The sequence below is a fragment of the Astatotilapia calliptera genome, chromosome 18 (assembly GCF_964374335.1).
Source record: "Astatotilapia calliptera chromosome 18, fAstCal68.1, whole genome shotgun sequence".
In the NCBI taxonomy this organism is placed as follows: Eukaryota; Metazoa; Chordata; class Actinopteri; order Cichliformes; family Cichlidae; genus Astatotilapia; species Astatotilapia calliptera.
The window spans coordinates 9,456,081-9,478,466 of record NC_137439.1 but is presented as its reverse complement, the minus strand read 5'-3'; the positions used below and the strand labels follow the sequence as shown (position 1 = coordinate 9,478,466).

At 38.6% G+C, this 22,386-nt stretch overlaps 1 protein-coding gene across 2 annotated transcripts in view; it reads right to left on the bottom strand.

The window, feature by feature from the left end:
* atp1a2a (ATPase Na+/K+ transporting subunit alpha 2a) overlaps positions 1 to 22,386 on the bottom strand; it is a 50,298-nt gene that overhangs the window by 10,276 nt on the left and 17,636 nt on the right. For both annotated transcript variants that reach the window (XM_026150625.2, XM_080292525.1), the window contains exons 11-19: positions 16,996 to 17,130; positions 14,892 to 14,971; positions 13,233 to 13,342; positions 12,020 to 12,195; positions 8,580 to 8,716; positions 6,584 to 6,734; positions 5,619 to 5,787; positions 4,651 to 4,805; positions 932 to 1,055 (exon numbers count right to left, since the gene is read on the bottom strand). In XM_026150625.2, the coding sequence (XP_026006410.1) occupies positions 932 to 1,055; positions 4,651 to 4,805; positions 5,619 to 5,787; positions 6,584 to 6,734; positions 8,580 to 8,716; positions 12,020 to 12,195; positions 13,233 to 13,342; positions 14,892 to 14,971; positions 16,996 to 17,130 (1,237 nt within the window). The remainder of the gene's footprint in view (positions 1 to 931; positions 1,056 to 4,650; positions 4,806 to 5,618; positions 5,788 to 6,583; positions 6,735 to 8,579; positions 8,717 to 12,019; positions 12,196 to 13,232; positions 13,343 to 14,891; positions 14,972 to 16,995; positions 17,131 to 22,386) is intronic.

Genomic DNA, 22,386 nt, shown 5'->3' with positions numbered 1-22,386 from the left:
CATTGCTAGCCTCAATAAACGGCTTGTTTTGTTTATCCACACTACGTTTTGGTCTGCGTTTGAGTCCTCCTCTGCAACACATACGGTCTGCCCCAGCCAGACCGTGACAAAAATGACTGATTATGGATTAAGACAATGGTTATTAATTACCGTGTTCATGAATCTGTTACATTAAAACTCTTTGCCAGGTCAGTGTTTATGTTTAAGGTTTTTATGACATCATGTCAGTGACAAGAAGCTGGTTGCACCCGTTTTAACTTTTTTCCTCACTGGCGGTGGTTTGTGCTGCTGTTGCATTCACTAAGTGTCACTCAGGATCACATCATCAGTAGGTTTTTCAGGACTTGTGGCTGTGATGTCACAGCAGTGGTTTGTAAATGTGATTTGTTGAGCCCTGCAAACATTTTGCCCCAGCAGTGTTTATCTTGCACACATTATGGGAGTTCATGAGTTACCGGCTGTTTAGAGCATGTTCAATTTTAAGATTGCATGTCATCCAGTGAGGCCCTGTCATAGTTTGACCTATTTAACAGCCTATAAAATGAGGTCAGTCTTTGATTTTTCGCTATTCCCAAACCATATAAAACCAAAGATGAAAAAGCATGCATTGAAGTGAGGCTCCAACAACTGGAACACGACCAAGATTAAGCAGAAAAAAAGTTGCACTCTCTGCTCTCAATTTGCTCGAAATGTCACAACAATTAGAGTGAAATTGTGGGACTATCTGCTCACCTCTGGATCTATTTTCCTTTACTGTATGTGCCTACACATTTACAAAGCCAGTTAGAAATGCCAAAAATTCTGATAAATGTCAGTATTTAATGTTTATATGCCTTTGATGTTTATTATCGCTGAAACTTCACAAGAAGAGGCCTGTCACAGTGATTCAGGTTTACGAGCTGCAGTGCTGAAAGATGACAAGAGGCCAAACCTATTTGTCCGTATGCCATGCTGATGAGGCGTTCGTTGACCAGCTTGTCTGTTTTGGGGTTTCTTGGTTGTCTTTTCATAATGTCGCTCTCTGCTGTCTCATAGGCCAGGGAGATAGCTGGAACCTGGAGGGTAACGGAGGAACAGAACAGAACGACCTCGGCTTAAGCTCCCTGTACGATGAATGTGCAGGAATTTGTCTTTGTGGCATCTGTACAAAGGCATGATGACAATGCCAGACACAGGGAAGACTAGACTGTTAATATAATCACTCAATCACTGAGTAGAGGGAGAAAAGGGAGAGAAATGACAGGGAGGGAGGGAAAAAAAGAAGTAACGACAGTGACAGAGAGGGAGGAGGGGAGAAGAGACAAGAGGAGAGAGACGGATAGTGAATTTCAAGACATTCATAAAACAGGAGGCTAGAAAGGTCCCTGTAATAAAGATCGTATATTGGCTGGTTTTACCAGGTAAGCAACAGAGCAATATGTGTGACTTAGGGCAGGAATCTTTGGGTCTTAGGAGAGCTTTGAGGTGTGGACTTGGCATTGTGTGAAACTGAGCGCATGCTCTGTGGTGTACAAATCCACTTTGTTTTGGTGTTACACTCCCTTGACCCACTGCAGCAGTGAAGAAAGAAGAGGATAGAGCTGGAGAGAGGGATGTGTAGACAGAGGTTGTGTTGTTTTTTTGGGGGTTTTTTTTTGCACCTTTGAAAGTACATGTGTAAAAACTAAGTCTCAGTGTTGAAGCATTCTTAAGTGTGCTACATCTTGCTTTGATAAGCATCCATTTCTGGATGGTAGTTCTTGCTAAAAATAATCCTAGCAGACTCCAAGTGCTGATTGTCACTCCTAAATCTCAGCAGAGCCCTCCAGCCTGTAGCTTGGAGTGGAACGTCGCTGTTAACAAGCTGTTAACAGCTTTACCACCATTGGAAATCTGCACTTTTGTACTGTACAATAAACACTTCTCGAGTACTTTTTTTTGGCTAGTCCTACTCTTCAAAGCTCACATCCAGCTGTTCATTCCACCAGCAGTTACTGGATACAGGAAGACATGTTACTTTGAAAGGGAAGGGTTTTTTTTATATGCAAAACAGGTGAACAAATTTGTGTGTTTTAAAAAAAAAAAAAAAAAAAACTTCAGTCATGTCATCTTAAAAGAGAAATTCAACCAATAAAGAATGCAGTATGTCTGTGATCTGAGACAGCTGAGTAAATATTTGTCAACAGGAACAAATCTGTTCTGCTGCTAGGAAACCAAAGAAGTTCAATTTTGATGTCACCCAAGTAAAATAGGTCTGAACTGCTTTATTAACAATGTTAGCAAGCTGTTCCTCTTTATTTTTAACCTGTGGGGGAAAAATGTTTCTTGGCAGTGGGAGACTGTTTCTAATGTATGTACCTGATTACGTGAAAAACATTGTATAACAGCCAGTTTCGGGGGCACTCTAATGGCTCCTGGGTGAGAGCAGGAAAAATTAAAGTTAAAATAATGGACACAACTGAACAAGTCTTTCTGAATATATTCATTGTGTGATTCTTTTTTGTTGTAATGATGGATTACGCCCCTCAGGCAAGCAGTGTGCCAGCAACCCTCTATTTTTTTTCTTTTTGGTGCTAGAAATACAAAGGAGAGACTGGCATCTGGAAATACTAGAGCTGTGAAATGTAAATCTGTATGCAAGTGTCACTCGGTCTTTGTTCTACATGAACAAATGGACGTCGACGGTGAGGCAAAAGCGAATTTCTTCCCCCCAAATGAAAGAGCAAATGAAACCAAACATTTTTCTTTTTACCTTCAGGCATTCATATTTGACACCAGTATTAGTGCCATTTTCGTTAATGTCACCTTTAGCTTGCCGGTAGCTATGCAGCATGCTAATAATTAGCACCTTCTCTTGAAGACAAATCATTGAAATTAGCCCGCATTTAGAAGGTGAAAGCTCACAACTCAATAAATAAAGATTTATCTAAAATATTATGCAGCGTTATGAGTTCTAAAGGTTCTATGCAGAAATGGTAAAAGTTGAATAAACAGCAGTATTTCAAACACAAACATAGGTATATAACATGTAGGACTTGACAATTTAAGTTTGTTTCGCAATTGTTGTACAAATATTTAAAAAAAAAAAACAAGTCTTGCAATAAAGCTGCCATTCTACTTGGGGATCAAGAACAAGTATTGGGGTAAAAGCCCTGAAACCGAAACTGAAATTGTTTTGGAGCTCTCATGAGTCACATATTGGTCTGAGCACTGAATCCTACTACAATACTACTAGAGAATTTGATTGCATTGATTGATTGATCATCAACAATGTAAAAAAGACAAACAAATGACGATTATGTTACAGCTATGGCAGGTGAATTGTGGGATTGCTTCATTTATGTCGCTGAATGCAGGGACACTAATGATATATAGCCAAAGCTTTCTGGTGAAATACACAGTTTAACCATTTTTCATTGTGAGCACATTTTGTATTGGTGTAAACAGCATGTGTACATGTGGGATGAATAATGTGTGTGATAAATTGCTTTGTTTAGGTGTAATATGTCAAGATATGCTAATTAGCTTTGCGCTTATGCTAGTTAGCATAGACAGTGTCGAAGATGGACACAGCTTCCAGGGCTGAAAATTGAAGCCAAAGCAGAAGTGTTTTTTTCCTGTTGTTGTTTTTTTTAAGTGGTCAACAGTGTGCGACTGGTTGCAAAAAGACTTTCTCTTATAGAAGTCTTTGGGAAAGTAGCCATGACCTCAGAAAATCAGCCATGATGAGTTTATGGGCTAAGTCACTAGTTTCAGGTCAAATCAAATAATACATTATATTCATTTTAACCGTGGTTATCAATACTGTTGGAACAGGATTATATAAGACATATTCACTGGCTAGTGACTTGTGATTGACAATGTGTTAGCAAATGAGCATGTGACTGAGCTTGTCAGTCATAAACCACTGCATGTATAGATCCACAACTCATTTGCAAAGCAGCAATAATACTGTTACATCTGTTGAAACCACAGCCATATAGTTATTTCTGTTATAGTTCTTGTGAGTCTGCCTAAAGTCCTCATAAAGGGAGCATGTGCAGCTGGTGCATTGTAAGATGAAATGGCAACAGCAAAAATGTTCAACTCAAGGCTGATGATTCAATCAATAACTGATCGTGCCTGAAAAAGGGCAAAAGAATCAGTGAAACTGTTGCCTATAAGAAATAAGTTTTATGACTGGCTTTAGGCACTAGATTTTCATCTATGACTCACACTTCACACTCACATTATCTTTGGGCTGATGCAATAAGATTATGAATTTGTCATGAAGTCACTCACTTGCAGCTGCTTAGCATAGTTAACTGGAGAGGAAGGAGAAATATTTGATTGAGTCCAAATGAGTGATGTTAATCCTAAAGCAGTTAAGTTGAGAAAAGACAAATATAGTGATGAGATAAAACCATGAAGCCAGAAAGAGTTACTTTTATAAAGTATTAGTGCTGTCAAGAGTCCAGACACACTTCAGATAAACACTGCACACTATTTAAGAAGTATTACACAATCAAAATTGAAAATTACATCTCTGAAGTCTTTAAAATAACATTTTTAAGACTGTGCAGTGATGCTTGGAAAATCTTGTTTGGCTTCTGGCTAAAAAAAAGTTGGTCAAGGAAACTATTTGAGGTATTATTGCAAAGAGATATTTCAGTTTGTTTCCTCAGTGCTCACCATATCTGTGCCCAGGTCAATGCAGAGGATGGTGACCGTTCCCAGAGGAAGAGGAACACTCGCAATGATGAAGAGGAGGAAAGGCGAGATCTCTGGAATGTTGCTGGTTAATGTGTACGCAATGGACTTCTTCAAGTTGTCAAAGATGAGACGACCTGCAGCGATTAAAAAAGCAAGAAAGAAAAAAGTGTCGATGGTTGATTTAAGGTGGGTCAAGGCCGAGTGAATTTTCTTACTTAAATGAAGGTCACTCCGACCCCTTCATCAGCATATCCACAATACAAATGGATTTTTTAAAATCTAAGACCATATTAAACACCCATAGCTAAATTAAATATCAGTCTCTCAAAGCAAATCTAAGGTTAAATCTCAAGTCAAATGTTTGAGAGCAAAGGCATGTCAAATTACCAGTATTCCTGAGAAAATTGCAGGTCAAAATCCGTCCTTCGGGTCGCCGAATGTTCTTTATTAATACATCACATTTTAACATTTCCATTTCCATTAAACTCATTTTTTTTCTAATCTTAACTCAAACTTCTCAGAGTCCTTTCACCGCGGCACCCACATAGTGCTGAGTAAAGTCTTTTTAAATTATTCTAGTTAATTTTATCTGTTTAAAAATTGTATTGTGTTCAAGTCAACGTTAAAAAAAAAAAAGCTAAATTACTTGAGAGTTAATTTTTTGACTGAGGTCTGACTCTAGTCGCAGCATAAACTCTGTGAAATCAACCAGACTTCTTCACATATAAACTGCTATTCATTCAAAATAGAAAATCTCTGGTCTCTAGTGTTAAATGACAAAAGAGCTTTCTGTGAGCTTTCTTTTTTTTCCCTTCAAATTCTTGATCCCTTTATTTCACTGACTCACTTTTTCCCCCAATGTTTTATTTTTCCCTCTTTGTTTCCTCCTCTATAATTTTCTCCTTTTATGCCTCCATTCTGACACCCTGCCTTTCCCCCACACTCACCCTCCTCCACTCCGGTGACGATGGAGGCGAAGTTGTCATCCAGCAGGATCATATCAGCCGCCTGCTTGGACACATCAGAACCGGCGATCCCCATGGCAACGCCGATGTCGGCTTTCTTCAGTGCCGGAGAGTCGTTTACGCCATCGCCTGTCACAGCCACGATCGCCCCCTGTACCCACAAGGACCGGCGAACAAAAAGTGTCAAGAGGAAAAAGATAAGTACCGTGATTTAAAGCCTTTCTCCCCCCTCCGCCCCTTCTGTCTTAATAATGTCTTTTCAAAGCAGCTCTGGGGAGATTAAATGAAAAATGGAATTGAGTTGCAGTCATTCAGTCACGAGGAGTGAGAGTGAGTGAGCCAGGGTGAATTGTAGCATGACCTCAATATATGGGGATGTGAATAAGTGCACGCACACATAATTTTAAAGTTTTGTACATAAAAGCTCAGCATTTAATTTAAGGCACATATATAGGGTTTAATATGAGTTTAACATAAAGTTAATCACATGCTCAAACACACAAACAGGCCTCCATTGTAGGAGCACACACTTAAATGAGCATGAGGACAAAAGCCAGCATTCATTCATTCAACCACCTGCACTAAAAACAGCTCAAGTACACAAACACACATACAGACAATTGCATTCAGTATTAAATGGCAGGAAGACACACACACACACACACACACACACACACACACACACACACACACACACACACACACACACACACACACACACACACACACACACACACCTGTACAGAACCATACCTCCACACTTAAACATAAACAGGCACATTCAAGCATTCATTCAGTCTTTATCACAAACACCCAAATGCCTGCATTCATCTATATAAAACGTCACACACTGCAATTCAGCTTTAAGCTCTCAAAAAGACTCAATCACACATTTGCACACACACTCTGTCTCTCACTCACACAGACACACATGTGTGACCCTTGACCTGTCTCTGGCAGCCTTCAACAATGATGAGCTTTTGCTGTGGAGAGGTTCGGGCGAACACTATCTCAGTGTGGTTCCTCAGCAGGTCGTCCAGGTACTCAGAGCTCATCTCCTTTAGGTCAGAGCCATGCACCACACACGCCTTGGCATCCCTGGGAAACACACAAGCAGGTACAATTATGCAGAGGGTGGTAATGACATTTCCCTCAAGTCTGTCATTGTCAGGCAACCACACAAATGCAGCAGCGGGAAACATACATTTCCATGCTCTGTGTCTTAAAGGAACAGTTTGACATTTGGGAGATATGTCTGAAAGTAAGACAATTAGCCAAGCAGCCAATCCAAAGCTTGCTCATTAATGCATTTTATTTCCTTTGTCTAATCTACACAAAAATAAAAGTCTAATGATGAATATGTGCTGTTTTGTATTATACGGAAAATAAATTATTGGGAAAGTAATTCAACCTCCTGGAGTCTCCAAGTACATGCTTACTTATTACTGTCATCAGGATTTTCTGCACTATATTATTATTTCAAAACCCATCTACTACACTGCTGATTATCATATGGTGGGAAATGGCTGCAGTTCAAGGTTTCCATTTCTGTCCAGAGCACATTGTTTATGAATGCAGATGAATGAAATAATAATAATAGTAATAATAATAACAACAACAACAACAACAACAACAACAATAATAATAATAATGTTGCAAAAAGTTATATTGCTGTGAGAAGGTAGCCCTTGCTTATCTGTTGAAATCCTCCTATTCACGCTGTTATTTATTTTAAAAAAATTTTGCTGAGAACTACTTTTTATAGGTTAGGTTTCCCTTAATTTATCCCTTTTATTTTCAGCCATAGTTTGGAACTATTTGCATGTATGTGTGTATGCTGGAAAACCGTGTGGTTGATTATGTGTCTGTATGTTTTAACATGTACACTTATCTTCAGTGTGTGGCTTTTATTCAAACTGTGAAGCACTTTGTAACTGTGTTTTGAAAATTGCTATACAAATAAAGTTATTATTATTATTATTATTATTATTAGTGCTCTCCATGTTACACAGACTATTTGATTGCTTGTAACCAAAGTCTACTCAAACAACTGGACTGAAGACCTTGGAATAGAAACAAAACTGTGAAGACTATAAAGGGATCCAGAGTGTTTCTGTTATCAAGAATCTTGTCCCTCGTTATTTCTGTTTACTTTGTACATCCTTCAGACAATTCAGTTAGATTCATCCCAATTCAGCTTGTATAGTGTCAAATCACAACAGCAATCGTCGAAGGGTACTTCATATTGTAAAGTAAAGACCTGACAATAATGGACGGAAAACTCCAACAGTCAGAGGAACCATTGTGAGTAAGCACTTGAGAACAGCGGGAAGGAAAATCTCCCTTTTAACAGGAAGAAACCTCTGGCAGAATCAGAACCATCGGCTGTGACTGGTTGGGGGTGAGGACAAATGTCACACTGTGGAAGAGAGCCAGAGATGAATAATAACTAAGGAGTAGAGTGGTGTACAAACACATAAAGGATGAAAAAAGGTGAGCGAAGAAGAAATGCTCAGCACATGATGGGAAGCCCCGAGCAGCTTGCATCTAATCCAGCCCTAAATATAAGCTTTATCTAAATCTTTAAGCATAATCTTACAAGTAGAGAGGCTGTCTGACTCTGCTCCATTAAAGAGGTTTTCTTTTAACCTTAGTGACCTTCAGAGGTCCTAGTAGGCAGATTTTATTACCTTGAGACATGTAACAAAGTTGTTTCTTCTGATTCTGATCTTTATAATACGCTTTTGAATGGAAAGATATGCGACTGGTATCCTTTTTTTTTTTTTTAATTTAAATTTAAATCAACTGCTTCCACTTTATATGCACAACACATCCAGAAGACACAACATAGTTCACAAACTGAAACACTCTCACAGTCGCACAGACACTATTAGAAGCTAAAGCACGCAGTCAGACTCTCCCTTTATACACGTGCACACACACCTGGGGTTAACTTGGCTCAGAGGGATGTTTAGTCTCTCAGCGATGTCCTCAACCGTTTCGTTTCCCTCAGAGATGATTCCTACACCCTTAGCAATGGCCTTGGCTGTGATTGGGTGGTCCCCGGTAACCATGATCACCTGACCGTGGACAGAAGGATCCCATAAGTCACATGAAGCCTGACTGTATCTCATCTGTATGCCATGTATCAGAGCATTCCTAAGCTACAGTTTAGTATAGGCTCTACAGGCACATAACTCATCCAGATGTGCTGTGTAGTTAAACTGGGAGGAAGTGGGGTTATCAGGGGTTAAAGGTTCAAATCGTACAGTAAATTTATTAAATCTTAAATGTGATGCTTTCTTATAGGCAAAATAGTATGATTTTACAAATAATCCATCAAATCTTTGTCTTTGGGTAAAAGAAACTACAGAAGTTGGTGATGTGTACTGAAATTCATCCACTTTCGCCAATCCCCAGCTGCACCTGCAGAAGGTAACAATTCTTATGCTGGTTTTAGGCACCGTATTTTCGTCTATTGTTTAGTTCGAGTATCATCCAATCCTTTGTAATCTTCCAATAACAAGTAACTGACAGATGCAGACTTTGCTAAGAAGCCCACTTTTCATTTCATTACAGAAGTGACAAAAGAACATACTGCATAATGGAGATTATTTTCTGTTCTTTCAAAGTCACCCAGTGGAAAATAATCAGTTCCCTGATGAGAAGCTGTTGAAAAGGAAAGTTATAAAACTAATAAAAAAGCGAAGTATATATAAGTATACATTTAACTTGGATATATATAGCCTGCTATAAAGGAAATGTGGGAAATATTAGGATCTATAACCATATGTACTGTTCATATAGTACATTTAGCTTATTTTTTAACATCTGCTTCATTACTTTACCGTCACCACCAAAGCTTTCAGCAGCACATATACAGGCTGCATGAAGGTACATTAAACATCACACATATTGTGATTACACAGCATAATGAAAATTTAACATCCAGCTAAAAGTATTTAAAGAAACGGGTCTTGTTTTGTAGTTTTACCTCTGTAAGCCACCAAAGTGGATTTCAAATCAAATAATCAAGATGCGTTTAAAGTGCAGACTTTCAACTTTAACTCAAGGGGTTTGACCAAAAGTGTTACATTAACTGTTTAGGAAATACAGTCATTTTTATACAAAGTACCCCAATTTCAGAGGTACTTCACAATCCCATCTTGATTGTTTGATTTAAAATCCATTGTGGTGTGGTAAAGAGGCAAAACTACAAACTACAAAATCACCCAACTGTACAGCTACAAAAATTATATTTCCCTGGATCATTTTAAAGCTACTATATTTTCGAGTATTTATTTGTAGAAATTGTTTAGAAATGGGATCATTTCCTGTAGGTTTAAACTATTTTGATAAAGAGCAAAAGTGAAAATCTTACACTGCAATCCATAATGTAAACTATAACTAGATTTATATGTTTTAGAGGCACTAAAACAGAGATATAGCTTAATACATGTCCTAATGCATCAGTCAAAACAAAGTTTATATATTCAACTAAAACTGTCATGAAACGGGGAGTTTTAAAGAAAGGCCACCTCCACGGAACAAGACTCGGCTGTCCATCTGCATCTTAAGGTCAAAGGTCACTCTTTCAAGGATGCCAATGTTCACATTTTGGACAGAGAAGACAGATGGTTTGAAAGAGGAGTGAAAGAAGCCATCTAGGTCCACTGTGAACGACCATCTTAGAACAGAGGCAGTGGCTTACGACACCAACTGTCTGCCATCTATAATCGAGTACTGAGATCCCTTCCAAGGCATCTTAACGCCCACTCACATCCTGGGCCATCTGACCTCAGGAAATCGCATGATAGGGTGGGGCCATGTTTCGCAATGAGCTCACCTGAAACCTTGGTTGATTGTGACCCACACCCGTTTTCACACCTTGGCTTGTGTGATTAGGTAGAGGATCACCAGGGTGTCCATTGTCCCTCTTTGGGGGAAACTCCCACAGATCTTAAATCTGGGACTCCCCACCAATTGACCCTTAGAACTGAAGAAGCTTCTCGGATGAGAGGTGAAACGTCTTCAAGCAACTTAAAGAAGCCCAGACGCTTTTCTTTCCAAGCTCCTTAGACTACGATGATTTGGATGACTGAGAACCTTCACAAACATTTGAGTTTTAAACTTTTTATCAGATATGTTTTTAACACAAACTTTCCAGCTGTTTTCTACAAAAATAAATACAGCAGCATTTTCAGTCACTTCTGCCTCTAGTTCACTTTTAAGCCAATTACAGGTTGTCTTTCAAAAAGAAGCGTGATAACTACTGTACCTGAAATTAAACATGCAAAATCCTTTCCCCATATTTGTAGTTGTTCCCCTGAGTTAGAATGCCTCATTCTCCTCATTATCCATTTTTATCTCTGCTGGAAGTTGTTTAACCTTCCTGCGGCCTGGCTTATTACTTTTCTGACGAAAAAAAAAAAGAAATCTGCTCTGTGTATTTGGAGTCGATTAACATATAATGACAATTTGCAGTAAATCACTGAATCTGCATTTAGCTAAATGGATTCTTTTTACAAATTGCTATCAGAATATATTCAGCTCATTCTTTATCGCCTTCCATGCTTTTTATTTTAACGCCAACAATTCAATTTGCCAATTATTTTGAATTCTTCATCCCAAAGCCATAATTTATTCGTAAAACTGTCTGTCACTTCTTACCCGAAGATAGCCACACCTGCAACAGTAGCTCTGATAAACTACCGAGCAAACTCTAAAACTGTTCGGGTACTTCAGCCAGCCTTCAAAGTGTTTATGCAAAACATGCCATAAGCATTTTCATCTATACTCATAGTCAAAGGAAGATGGGTTTTTCCATCTGCAGTGAAATATATTTAGCAGCCTGCTGTTCTGTGACCTCTACACAAGCTATGTGGAAAGCATAAAGTGGGGAGATCAGCAGTATGACTATAGCAGAGAACAGGCATCACTTGCAACACATATGACAATGAATAAGTCATGTACAGTACACATGAAAGCAGGACCTGGGATAAAGGTGGACTGCAAAGTCGCTTGCAGATGCAGAACATTTCCGACAGCTTACAGCAGCTTAAAATAGCATTCCCGTGTGGGTTTTGCCAGAAGGCTAGCTGAGCCTTCTGGCAAAAAGTCTGATGTCAATGCCAGCCCACACTGACATCAGCTGATCTGTTGGGATTGCAGCTGAGCTTGACTTTGTGCCATGCCTGAACTAATTTGTCCATTGGTCATGATCTGTCATGGTCCTGAGAAGTGATCAGTTGTCATTTGGACTTCACTATGTGATTTGAAAAGATATTTGACATGCAAATCCCCTCTCTAAAAAGCTTGATGAATGAAGCCAGAGGGAAAGGAGTATCAGGAAGCACTATAAATGAATCTGCAGAAAGTGTTACCTTGATGCCAGCAGAGCGGCATTTACCCACTGCGTCAGGCACAGCGGCACGCGGAGGATCAATCATGGAGATGAGACCCAGGAAGCAGAGCTGCATAGTGGGGAAGTTCGTGTCGTCGCAGTCGAAGGTGAATCCTCGAGGGAACTGAGATGACGATAGATTCAAGTGGCAGAAGCCTGGAAGAGGAGAGAGATCAGTGAGGTGATTGTTCATAACAGACTGAAATGAAATCTCAAAGTACACTACAGCTACTGAAAAAACAAGAGAGAAACATATTTTTAACTTTAAAAAGACGCTTGTTTTTTACGACCCCCAGGAAACATATAACAATAAGCAATACTGATTTTTGATGGTGGACTTTACTGTTACTGTTGCTATTTACAGTTAAGCTCGTTAAGGAAATGTGAGTAAGATTTATATATGAAATACACCCTCAGAAAATACATCTGGTTGCAGTGATCCTGTACATTTCCATATGCTTATTCAGATTCAGAAGTCGCAGATTTGCAACACAAATTGAATCGGGCATTTTTATTAATTCATGATACACATCGCTTCCATCATATATCTCTCTCTCCAATCGCCCAAAGTGAGATACTTTGGATGAAACACCACACTCAGTCTAAAACGGGAGAAGCACCCGACCCATCATCATCACCTAAGGCATAACTGAGACACACTAATTTACACAATTTCAGGAGTTTCACTCTAAAATGGCACCATTCCATATTCCACTGTTGTGACGCCTACTCTAACAAAATGATGATAGCACATAATTATTACCTATGGCACTTTTTAAAAGATGCCAGGTAAGTTTTCTCCTTGGTTGTCAAAATGATGACATTTACAGAGTCAGAATGCCGAACACTTTAGAAACACCGAAAGCTGAACTTCCAGTACTGATTTTTTTTAACCCAAAATGTGCTGCATTTTACTGCTCAATTTTCACCTGATACTCCTTAAAACGCTGCAAACAAATGTTTCTAATATTTTGTGTAACATTGGTTATAAGTGTTTGCTCTGTGTCAGCTCCAATCCAAGGCAAGAGCCAAAAACTTGCAGTGCAAGCATTCTTTACCTTTATGGGGACATTAGGGCAAACTACCCTGTGTACCAAGGCGATTATAAAAAGTAAGTGCTGTGTCCAACTGCTTCTCCTCTCCACCTATTCCCAAGCAGACTGCTTTTATTTGGTGCCACTAGATAAACGTACCAAGCACCCTTTCTCCCAGTCCACCCAGCTCCAGGTAGGCACTTTGGAAAGCATCTCTCCACATTTCATCCATAGGCTCCTCCTGGCCTTGTACCATAATGGTGCTGCATCTGTAAAACAATGAATAATAAATTTAGAACTACGGTGCTTACAATAATCAGCGTGCTTGTATTACATAAGCAGGATGAGCTCCAGCTATATGGACAATGTGATATGTGGTGTCAAAAAAGATTTGCGCCTTTAAAGGGATAAGTTGTTTTTTTATCAGCCAACAACAGCTTTACTGTGGCTTTATTCTAAATTCAATATTCATGTCAGCACTGAGTTGGGTTTGTTTTTGCACCACTGTTACATACAAAGTATATGCACACTGGAGGAGCGCTTAATCTTATTATTAGGCAGAGATGTGGACAGCAGGAAGTTATTCACAATCCAAACTTTGACATGTAGTGCCCTCTTTTTTTCTGTGGCTGTACAGCATAAACTGGAGACCCCTGTAGTTCACAACTCTGCTTTGAGGGTTTTGTTTTGTTTTGTTTTGTTTGCTTCTTTTAAAAGTAGATACTTTCTCAGCATAAAAGGGAACTGACAGCTCACATGAAAAAAACCCTTAAAACCATGGTAAAACAATACTCTCATACAACAACTCTTATTAACCGTAAAGTGGAGAAAATAACACAAAGAAGTAAACTGACAGTGGCATCCAGGCTTTATTGTGCCTATATGAAAAGAAGGAAATGCAACAAGATTTTGACTTGTCAGAGGCAAACGTTAAAAAATAAAAATAAAAAAATCAATTCCCTTCAACTTGCTACAAGGCATCCACCACACAGTGAAGCAATGCAGAAAGAAAATGAAGCTGCTCAAACAGGATTACAAGAAAACAAAGGACCACAACAAGAGGTGATGTTGCATTACCAACCGCTGGCCAGCTATTACATCACGTTAGAGTTCCCATTAGCAGTGCGAATGCAAGCAGAAAGAAGGCTTTGAAAGTATGCAGCTCCCCGGGGACTTTCGTAGTTAGTACTTACCCCCGGGTAGAACTTTTGCTGCAAAAGTAGCTGTTAAAGTGCAATAACTTTTTCCACCCCAAGTCATACTGTTTTTTAAAACAACTATCATCTTTTTTTTTTTTAAGGGAAAAAATAAGTTTAATTTTAGTAAAATAAATGTCAACATGATAGAATAAAAAAAAATGTTCTTTCAGGTAAGTTTAACTTCACATTTTTCCCCTGGTCATCTACCGCCCACCTCTAGTGACTCTGCGCCCTGCCGCCTCTAACAGTGGAGCATCCATCAGACTGTTAAACAGTGCCAAAATGAATCCCAATCATGCGGGTGCATAAATGTTAAGTTTTCTTAACCTGTTCCCACTTGTAAATATTATGCATGAATAAAGACAAATTAAAGGATATTGCTGCCATATTTTAAACAAAGCCTATGAAAAAAAGATAAAAACAACCAGTTTTATTATGTTGCTGGATTTTAATCTTTTCCCTGACAGTAACAAAGCAATATATAGAAAATTAACAGCCTGGATAGAGTCTTTTTTTACCGCAACCACAAAGCAACAGGAAACATTAAATGAAAAACGAGTCAAATTTTGTGCTATTTTCCTACTGAGACATATAATCGATCCATTATTGATTAACCAACCTGTCCAGGATTCTTTCGGGAGCTCCCTTCATGACCAGAATATGACCAGCGGGATTGTCCTCCGCTTCATGGATAGAGAGCTAGAAGAAAACGCACAGGAGGAAATGTGAGGACACTGTGGGATTTGCTTTAAAAACAATACACACATGCGGTTCATTGTGGATTGTCTATTGTTAGTCTGATTTTTTATTTATTATTTTTTTTATTTTGTTTTCACTGCTGTCATATTTTCCAACAGGTTAAAAAAAATCATCTCAAGGTTGAATTGACTGAGTGTACCTTGAAAGTCATATGTATGCCTTATGTTGAAGGGACATTCATTTACCCAATTGCATATATTCCTCTGGTGTAGCACCTTGCATTATCCCTTCCCCCATACCTACAGTAGTTTGTGTGCACACACTCCCTCCCTCACTCACACACACACACACACACACACACACACACACACACACACACACACACACTCCCCAAGGTAATTTGTATCTGAGTCACAACATATCTAATCTCAGAAAACCAGAGCAAAATTGCTTTATTTCCCCTCCCCTAACACAGACGTGCCTATTCTAAGTCAGGGAACAGGTGCACAAGATGCATGCGGGAAGTACTTTGTTTGCTTCAACACTGCTGCTGTGCAATTCATGTGCTGGTTCGAATCTCCACACAAGCTGGGAAAGACTGGGTGTGGAAAAGCGAAGCGAACACACATCTCTGTGCGTTAATTGTTACACTTCCCCTGAGCAAGGTGTTAATGCTCTGCGTGATGGCTTCATATAGTTCAGTATTAACTTTTGGCTCTGTTGGTGTTGACTGTTAGAGGACGGAGTGAAGCATGTGGATTAACGTAAGACCTTTCACAACTGCCTCTCTACTACAGATACTGGATGGGAAATGTTTGTTCAATTTTATTAAAAAAATAGCTTCTCCTCAATTTTTTTAAATCCACTTTGGTGAAAAAATAATATTACAGAGCATGCTTGTCTTTGCTCAGACTCATAAGAAGCTACCTCTGCAAATGTTTGATATTGTCTAGCATGATGGAAAATTTTAATTAGTGATGTACATCCAGGTCTTCTCACCTGTTCTTCTCCCGGCATGTTAGGCCTTTTTATTCAGGCACTGTTTATAAGCAGGTTACCAACCCATTTACAATTCAATAGCATATTCAACATACAATAGATTTACAAATGGGATTTCTGTGCATTGAAAGGCAACAGCAGAGCACTTTCTTAGTATCCCAGCCAAGCCAGTTCATAATCCTGATGTATCTTTCTAACATAAATAAAACACATTGCTTTAATGCTGCAACCGTTTTTCTTGTTACCAACAATGCTGCATTTGTGGCTTGTTGGGCAGCTTCCAAGTATGAATGCGTGCAGCAGTGCGAATTTTAAGCAGGGTGTCTCTGGTAAAAGAGCAGACATGTTCAGGCTGCCTTCCCTCAGTAGGAAAAGGTTAAAAAATGAATATGCATGATTTAGTTCTGGCATATAAGGAAAAAATTCTGTTTTTTTCCTCTCATGGACGTCTTGGAAATCTGTGTGAAAAACTCACCACAGCTCTGACAGAACTGTGAAAGATCATTTAAAGTAAATAGAGGAATAACCTCTTAATTGAAATGAATGAATAAATAAAATGAATACATTAAAAATAAAACCACTGGAACTGCAACCCAAAAGATCTGGACCCATGCCGACATTTTAAAGACTTTGTCCTTGTCTTTCACTAAGTTTCATGGCAATATTTGTTTTTGTGTAGTCTTGCTCACACTGATTCTAGAATCCAGAAATCTAGATTGTTAAAACATTGCAAAAATTGATTTTAATACAAAAATTGACAGAAAAGCAGTCAGTTTTATGTGATAACATATGTTAGTGCAGCTTTCATAAACATAAAATTGGTCAAGATTAGAAATAAATACCTCCTCTGGCTAGTGGGCAACAATATCTATTTACATAACAGTTACTCTGTTACATTTTTAGGTTGCTTAATATATGTATATATACAAAAACCCAGAATGCACAGTAATAAATTTCAGCCTTGTGTTAATTTTCTCATCAGTTCAAGCCCAAAGCCATGACGTGACACTAGTCTCATGCAATACCTGATATTTGTTGGTGGAGTTGAATGGGATCTCTGCCACTTTGGGGTTTGCAGCTCTCATGTCACGAACACTCCCACAGCACACTTCGATGGATTTCAACAGAGCTGACTCTGATGCGTCCCCCGCTGTCTCCCTCTGGGGAAACACACACAGGAGCACATTAGCACAGTCACTAACATATGCATATTAGGAAATGAGTGTTGTCTGTCTCATTGCCTGTGTTTATCGTACTGCAGTGGAGGGAAGCTTTGGGATTATGTGTTATTTAATTGATTAAAACACTAGCTGAGATACCCGAGAGGACTTCCTTTACATCCATTATGTTTCTTATTAATTATGCAGGTAGTGGAGTATGATCTGAATTACCAATGCTGGCCACAATATTGTTGTCTAAGTTAATAACTTCATGTTAAAGAAGTCAATGTTTTCCCCTTTTTAAAAAATCTACAAGATGAGGAAGAGTTTTATTAAAACAGCCCAGTTTCTTCAGGAAAAATATAGCTAATTAGTTGGGTACATATGCTGTTTGTAAACTCTCAAGGGCAGCTTCTAAAGGTCTTGATGATTTTCTAAATAAATACTGTTGGAGGAAGACATTTGAGTATTGCCTGTTGGCAATAATCAGCAGCAAATTGGTTGCTAAGATTGTAGTAAATGAGTAAATTATTAGGTTATATTTTTCCAATAGTGGTGTGAAAAAATAATATACTCAAGGAAATTCAGGAAGAAAAGGTTAATTTTGATGCTTGATCTATTTATCTGGCATGTAGGGCAGCAACAAAGACTTTACACTTCAGTCTGTAGCGGGGCCAGTTTCTCAGATATGCTCCAGCTGTAGCTGGGGGTCTTCAGCGCTTCCACAGACCACCCACATGTGTGTCGCCGGTGGTGAAGAACTGTCCTTGATGGAGTTATTTTCTCGAGTGCCTGAGTAAACCATATTTAATTAAAGCGCTCCTTAAATCATTTGTCCTAGCTGTTATGATGACCTATAAAAATCTGAAGCCACTGTTTATAGCCGTTTCCTTAAGACGATAGAAATTCATCTGTTTAATGTTGCTTTTATATCTAAAACGTGATCTTTTTCTAACCCCGACCAATTAATTCTACTAATTCTAAATACTGAGTCCAACAAAACACAAGCTCCAGTATAACAAATGATCTCAGATCATATTCATTGAGGTCATTGAGGTTGATGGCATTTTTTTCCTGTGTAGCTACATGTGACCTTAATTCAAAAGAAAAAGCTTCATAAGTCTTAATATTTGTAAACTGCTTCCACATGAGGACAGATACAGAGTATCTTCAAGTATAAGCTACACTATATGTGTTTGTACTATCGCAGATGAAAGACATCCAACGAGAAAGAACCGCGGCAATATCTTTGGTCATGGCTGGAAAACAGATTTTAATATTCCACACAAAGAGGCCTTCAAAGTTGGCTGTTATAACAGTCTGTGACTAAAAGCAGCCTGGGAAAGAAATTTAGAAAGACCATCTTACAACGTGTCTGCTGATAAGATCTACATCTGCTAACCAATGAATGGGAAAGGAGCTGGGAGATAACGCGCTGATCAAAAATATATGGGTGTCAAAGTGGAAAAAAGCAAACCTAATGTTTGGGATTCTAATAAAAAATGTAATTTATTGAGCTGTGGCAGCACAAGATTGATGTGTCCTCTAGCTGTTTTCAAGGAGGTTGTAGTATGGAGCGAAATATCGTGGGAATTGATGCCTTGTGGGGAGTGAATCAGTGGGTACAATCTGCATACATCAAACTTGATGTTGTACCTAAGCTTATTAGATCCATGTCTCAGAGTGTGTCCTGCAATAAACTTTACACAGATGGTAAGAAAGCCTATTTCACGAGTCTCAAAGTAGTATTATTCTCTTTTTCCTAGAAGCAGCTTGTTTGATATTTCTTTGTTTTTCGAGGTTTATCAGCTTTAACTTGTCTGATAAAGTTGCTTGCTGTGATACTTGGATAATTTTAGAGAAAATTCTTTTTTGATAACCTGTGAAATCCACCTTCATAAAAATTCCATGATAATAACGGCATTTCAAACCACTCTTAGAGCCAATTTATTAAAATCCATGCTAAACTGATTGACCTGACACCCGATACACCAGTGGGAGCTAAACCAAGACAAGAAATTTCTCTTTGTTTCTGTTTATTCATTCATGAACGGCCGCCAAACAAGGACACACACTCCACAAGATTTGTCCTTGTTTGTGCCTTTTCATGAATGAATAAATAGATCATGGAAATTCCATTTTTCTCCTTTCCCGAGTAAGATGGGTACTTGTTCGCGTAATGTTAATGGAGCCTCGACTGCTGTGTTCGAGGGCTGCTGGGATATACGCGTGTCACTTAATCCAAGGAGCAAATCTGCCCACCTTGAGGGGTACAGAGGCTGCACTGGCACCGTCTGCTCCCATCTGAGTCAAGAAGCTGTAATCCCTGTCACTGAGAGCCATGCTGAGAATTTCTTTAGGTCAATGTAGCACAGTTTGGAGGGGCAGCAGTCGGTAGAAGACGGAGATATTATTGACTTACCTTTCCAGCAGTGTGTGTGTGTTTGTGTATCTGTGCTGGGGGAGTCATTTCCAGGGGTGCATTGGATTATCCTCTGTGTATGTGTATTTATGTGTGAGAGAGATGCCAAGCCAAGTGTCAAGTGGTACTGACAAATTATTTTTATGGGTTGTTTTCATTCCCCTGTGGCTGCCATGCAGCTGAGGATGGGCTGACCACAGGAGAGAATACAAACTATCTTTGCTCAAGTATGGCATAACAAGAAGGTTTGGTAACCAGTCCGTTAAACTGAGATAACAACTTCAAAATCTGATCAGAAGGGCAGGGAACATAATTGGCATGCTGGCCCCATCTTTTCCCTCTCGTCTCATCCAAGAGATGTTTGAAGAGACAGTGAGAAGGGAGAGCCTCGAAATTACCAGAGACCCGAACCACATCCTGTACAAAGAGCCGGAGCCGATACCCTCAGGCAGAAGGTATGAAAACTCAACATGTAAAAAAAAAAAATTCCACTCTCAGGGATCTGTGTAATACTCTTTCTGATAAGAGACACAATAACGGCTACTCTAATGTAAAGCACGGTGCATACGTTTCTTTTGAAGTGTTTACACTTTTCTTGAGCATAGTGCCATTATGCTTTTCAGCATTACGCATTTCAAAGGAGAACATTGTGCTTTTAACCTCTAATACACTCAGTATGGGAGCTGATGGCGTGATTCATTTAAAGATAAAGTGTATGATCATTTAGAAAATATACATCTTTTATATGCTCATATTTGAATAATGCAAACAGCAGTTGCGGCATTTCGTGCTGTTGTATACCTACGCTGCATTACATTTCAGAGGCAAATGTTTTCCTTCTAGCTTCGCTACATTTATATTATTTATGTACGCCAGTAAATTTTCAGATTGAGATTTCAAATTGAATCTCTGTTAACAATGTTAACCTTATAGATTAAATTGCCGGCAGTATGTGCAAACGTTTAAATTAGCCCCCGTTTGAACAACGTGCAAACTGCAAACGCCAGATATATGATGTAATAAGTATTATAATAACATGATCAGGTCTATTCTTCTGCGTGGACTTTAAATACATTTTAAATTATTTATTTTTACATTTTTTTTTATTAGGGTCTTTTACACTTATACTACTTTTACATGGCTTTATTGCCACTTTTAGTTAAGCACATATTCAAGCATATAAATCTTTGATCGGAAGTATCACCACTTTGTCTGCATGGAACATTAAAAGAGGCTAAGATGTGTAACAAGTGCTTTGATTTATGTTACAAAAGTTGCTGCTGTTTGACTCTGCTTTTTGCATTTTTCTGTACTTTAACTTTAAAGCTATTTTAGCAACAAATGTGTGTATGTGAAGTTTATCTATCTACGCCTGTGGGCACAACAACAGCACTTATAGGTTTAACAGTTTTCAGTCTTGTCATGAATTAAACTGACAGCAATCCAAACATTTTTTTTAAATCTTTTTTTAGCTTTAGTGAGTGAACACTGATTTCACCACTTCTTATTTTGGAGTGACAACTCAGCTAACACTTCCCACATGTTGTTAAGTTCACCCTACTGGCAAACCATGTTGTCAAAAATCATGTCATGAATAATGTGCATGCATTATTTGATCCAAATATAAAAGACCCACTCAGAATGCCCTTGGATTAAACTAAAAGTGGTATACTCCACCTTTTTAGGGAGTAGAGATAATTCACGAAGCTGAAATATAAATGCAAAGTTTTCAGTAACTTGATGTTATAGCGTGATCGCTGCTGTGTTGCATGGTATACATGCGGCAGGTACATATCTATTTTTCATGCTGCATTGCATAGAACCACTTATAAATCCCAAACGACATCTATCTTTCAGTACGGCAGGTTATTTTTTTCTCCAAGGATGGTGAAGCGCATCCTTCCTTACCCTGTTTTTGATTGGTGAATACTCATTGCCTTCATTGGTTGGTTTGGCTGGGTTTGGACATGACAAGTGATGACTGGCTGGAGTAAGCCAATCAGAGACAGGAGGAGAGTGGGTTATGCCCACACAGTGTATATAAAAGATAGATGTAGCCTCTGGGGCTAAAGCCTTGAACCTCGGTTCTTTCTGCCAGCCAGCAGTGCGTGACTATTTTGGTTGCAAAAAGAAACCTGGTAATAACAGAAGCGTTTGAGAACATGCTCATTTTCTCTTGATTTATGACCTCTGTAACATTTCCTTGACATGTTTAAGTCTCAGTCTCTAGTCTTACTGAATACAACGTGATTTTTTTTTTAATATGTAAGCTTCTATTTAAAATAAGATATATATTTTAAAAAGTGCATGCTTTGGACTTGTGATTGACAAGTCACTAACTTATGAATGTGTGGTGTTACATCCACCCCTCAGCTGGTGACATACGGTTTCAAAAAAAAAGGAAGATGGTGATGGAAACAATGTTCAACTTAAGGTTTTAAAACAAGAGTCAAACTTATGTGTTAGGTAATGTAAGAGTGGCTTCATCCATCATTTATAGAGGCTATGTTCATGTATTTTCCGTATTGAAGTTAAATAAATGAACATATAGTGTCTTCAGTGCTACATTATATGTGTCCAGTGTTCACATTCTGGTAGAGCACTGAGTCAGGAATCGATCAGTGTCCCTGGTTTTGGTTCTTGGGTTTTGAGTTTTGTTTGCTTGTTTGTTTGTTTGTTTAGTTGGTCGGTTGGCTGCTGTGCTAAACAAGAAGTATATCTTCTTGATTATTTTGAGGTGAAGTTTTATATTCTTGCATTGCCTTTTTTGTTATCATTCAAGTATTAATTTTTGTTGTATTTAAGCTTTAGTCATTGCTCAGCGTGTGTATGGC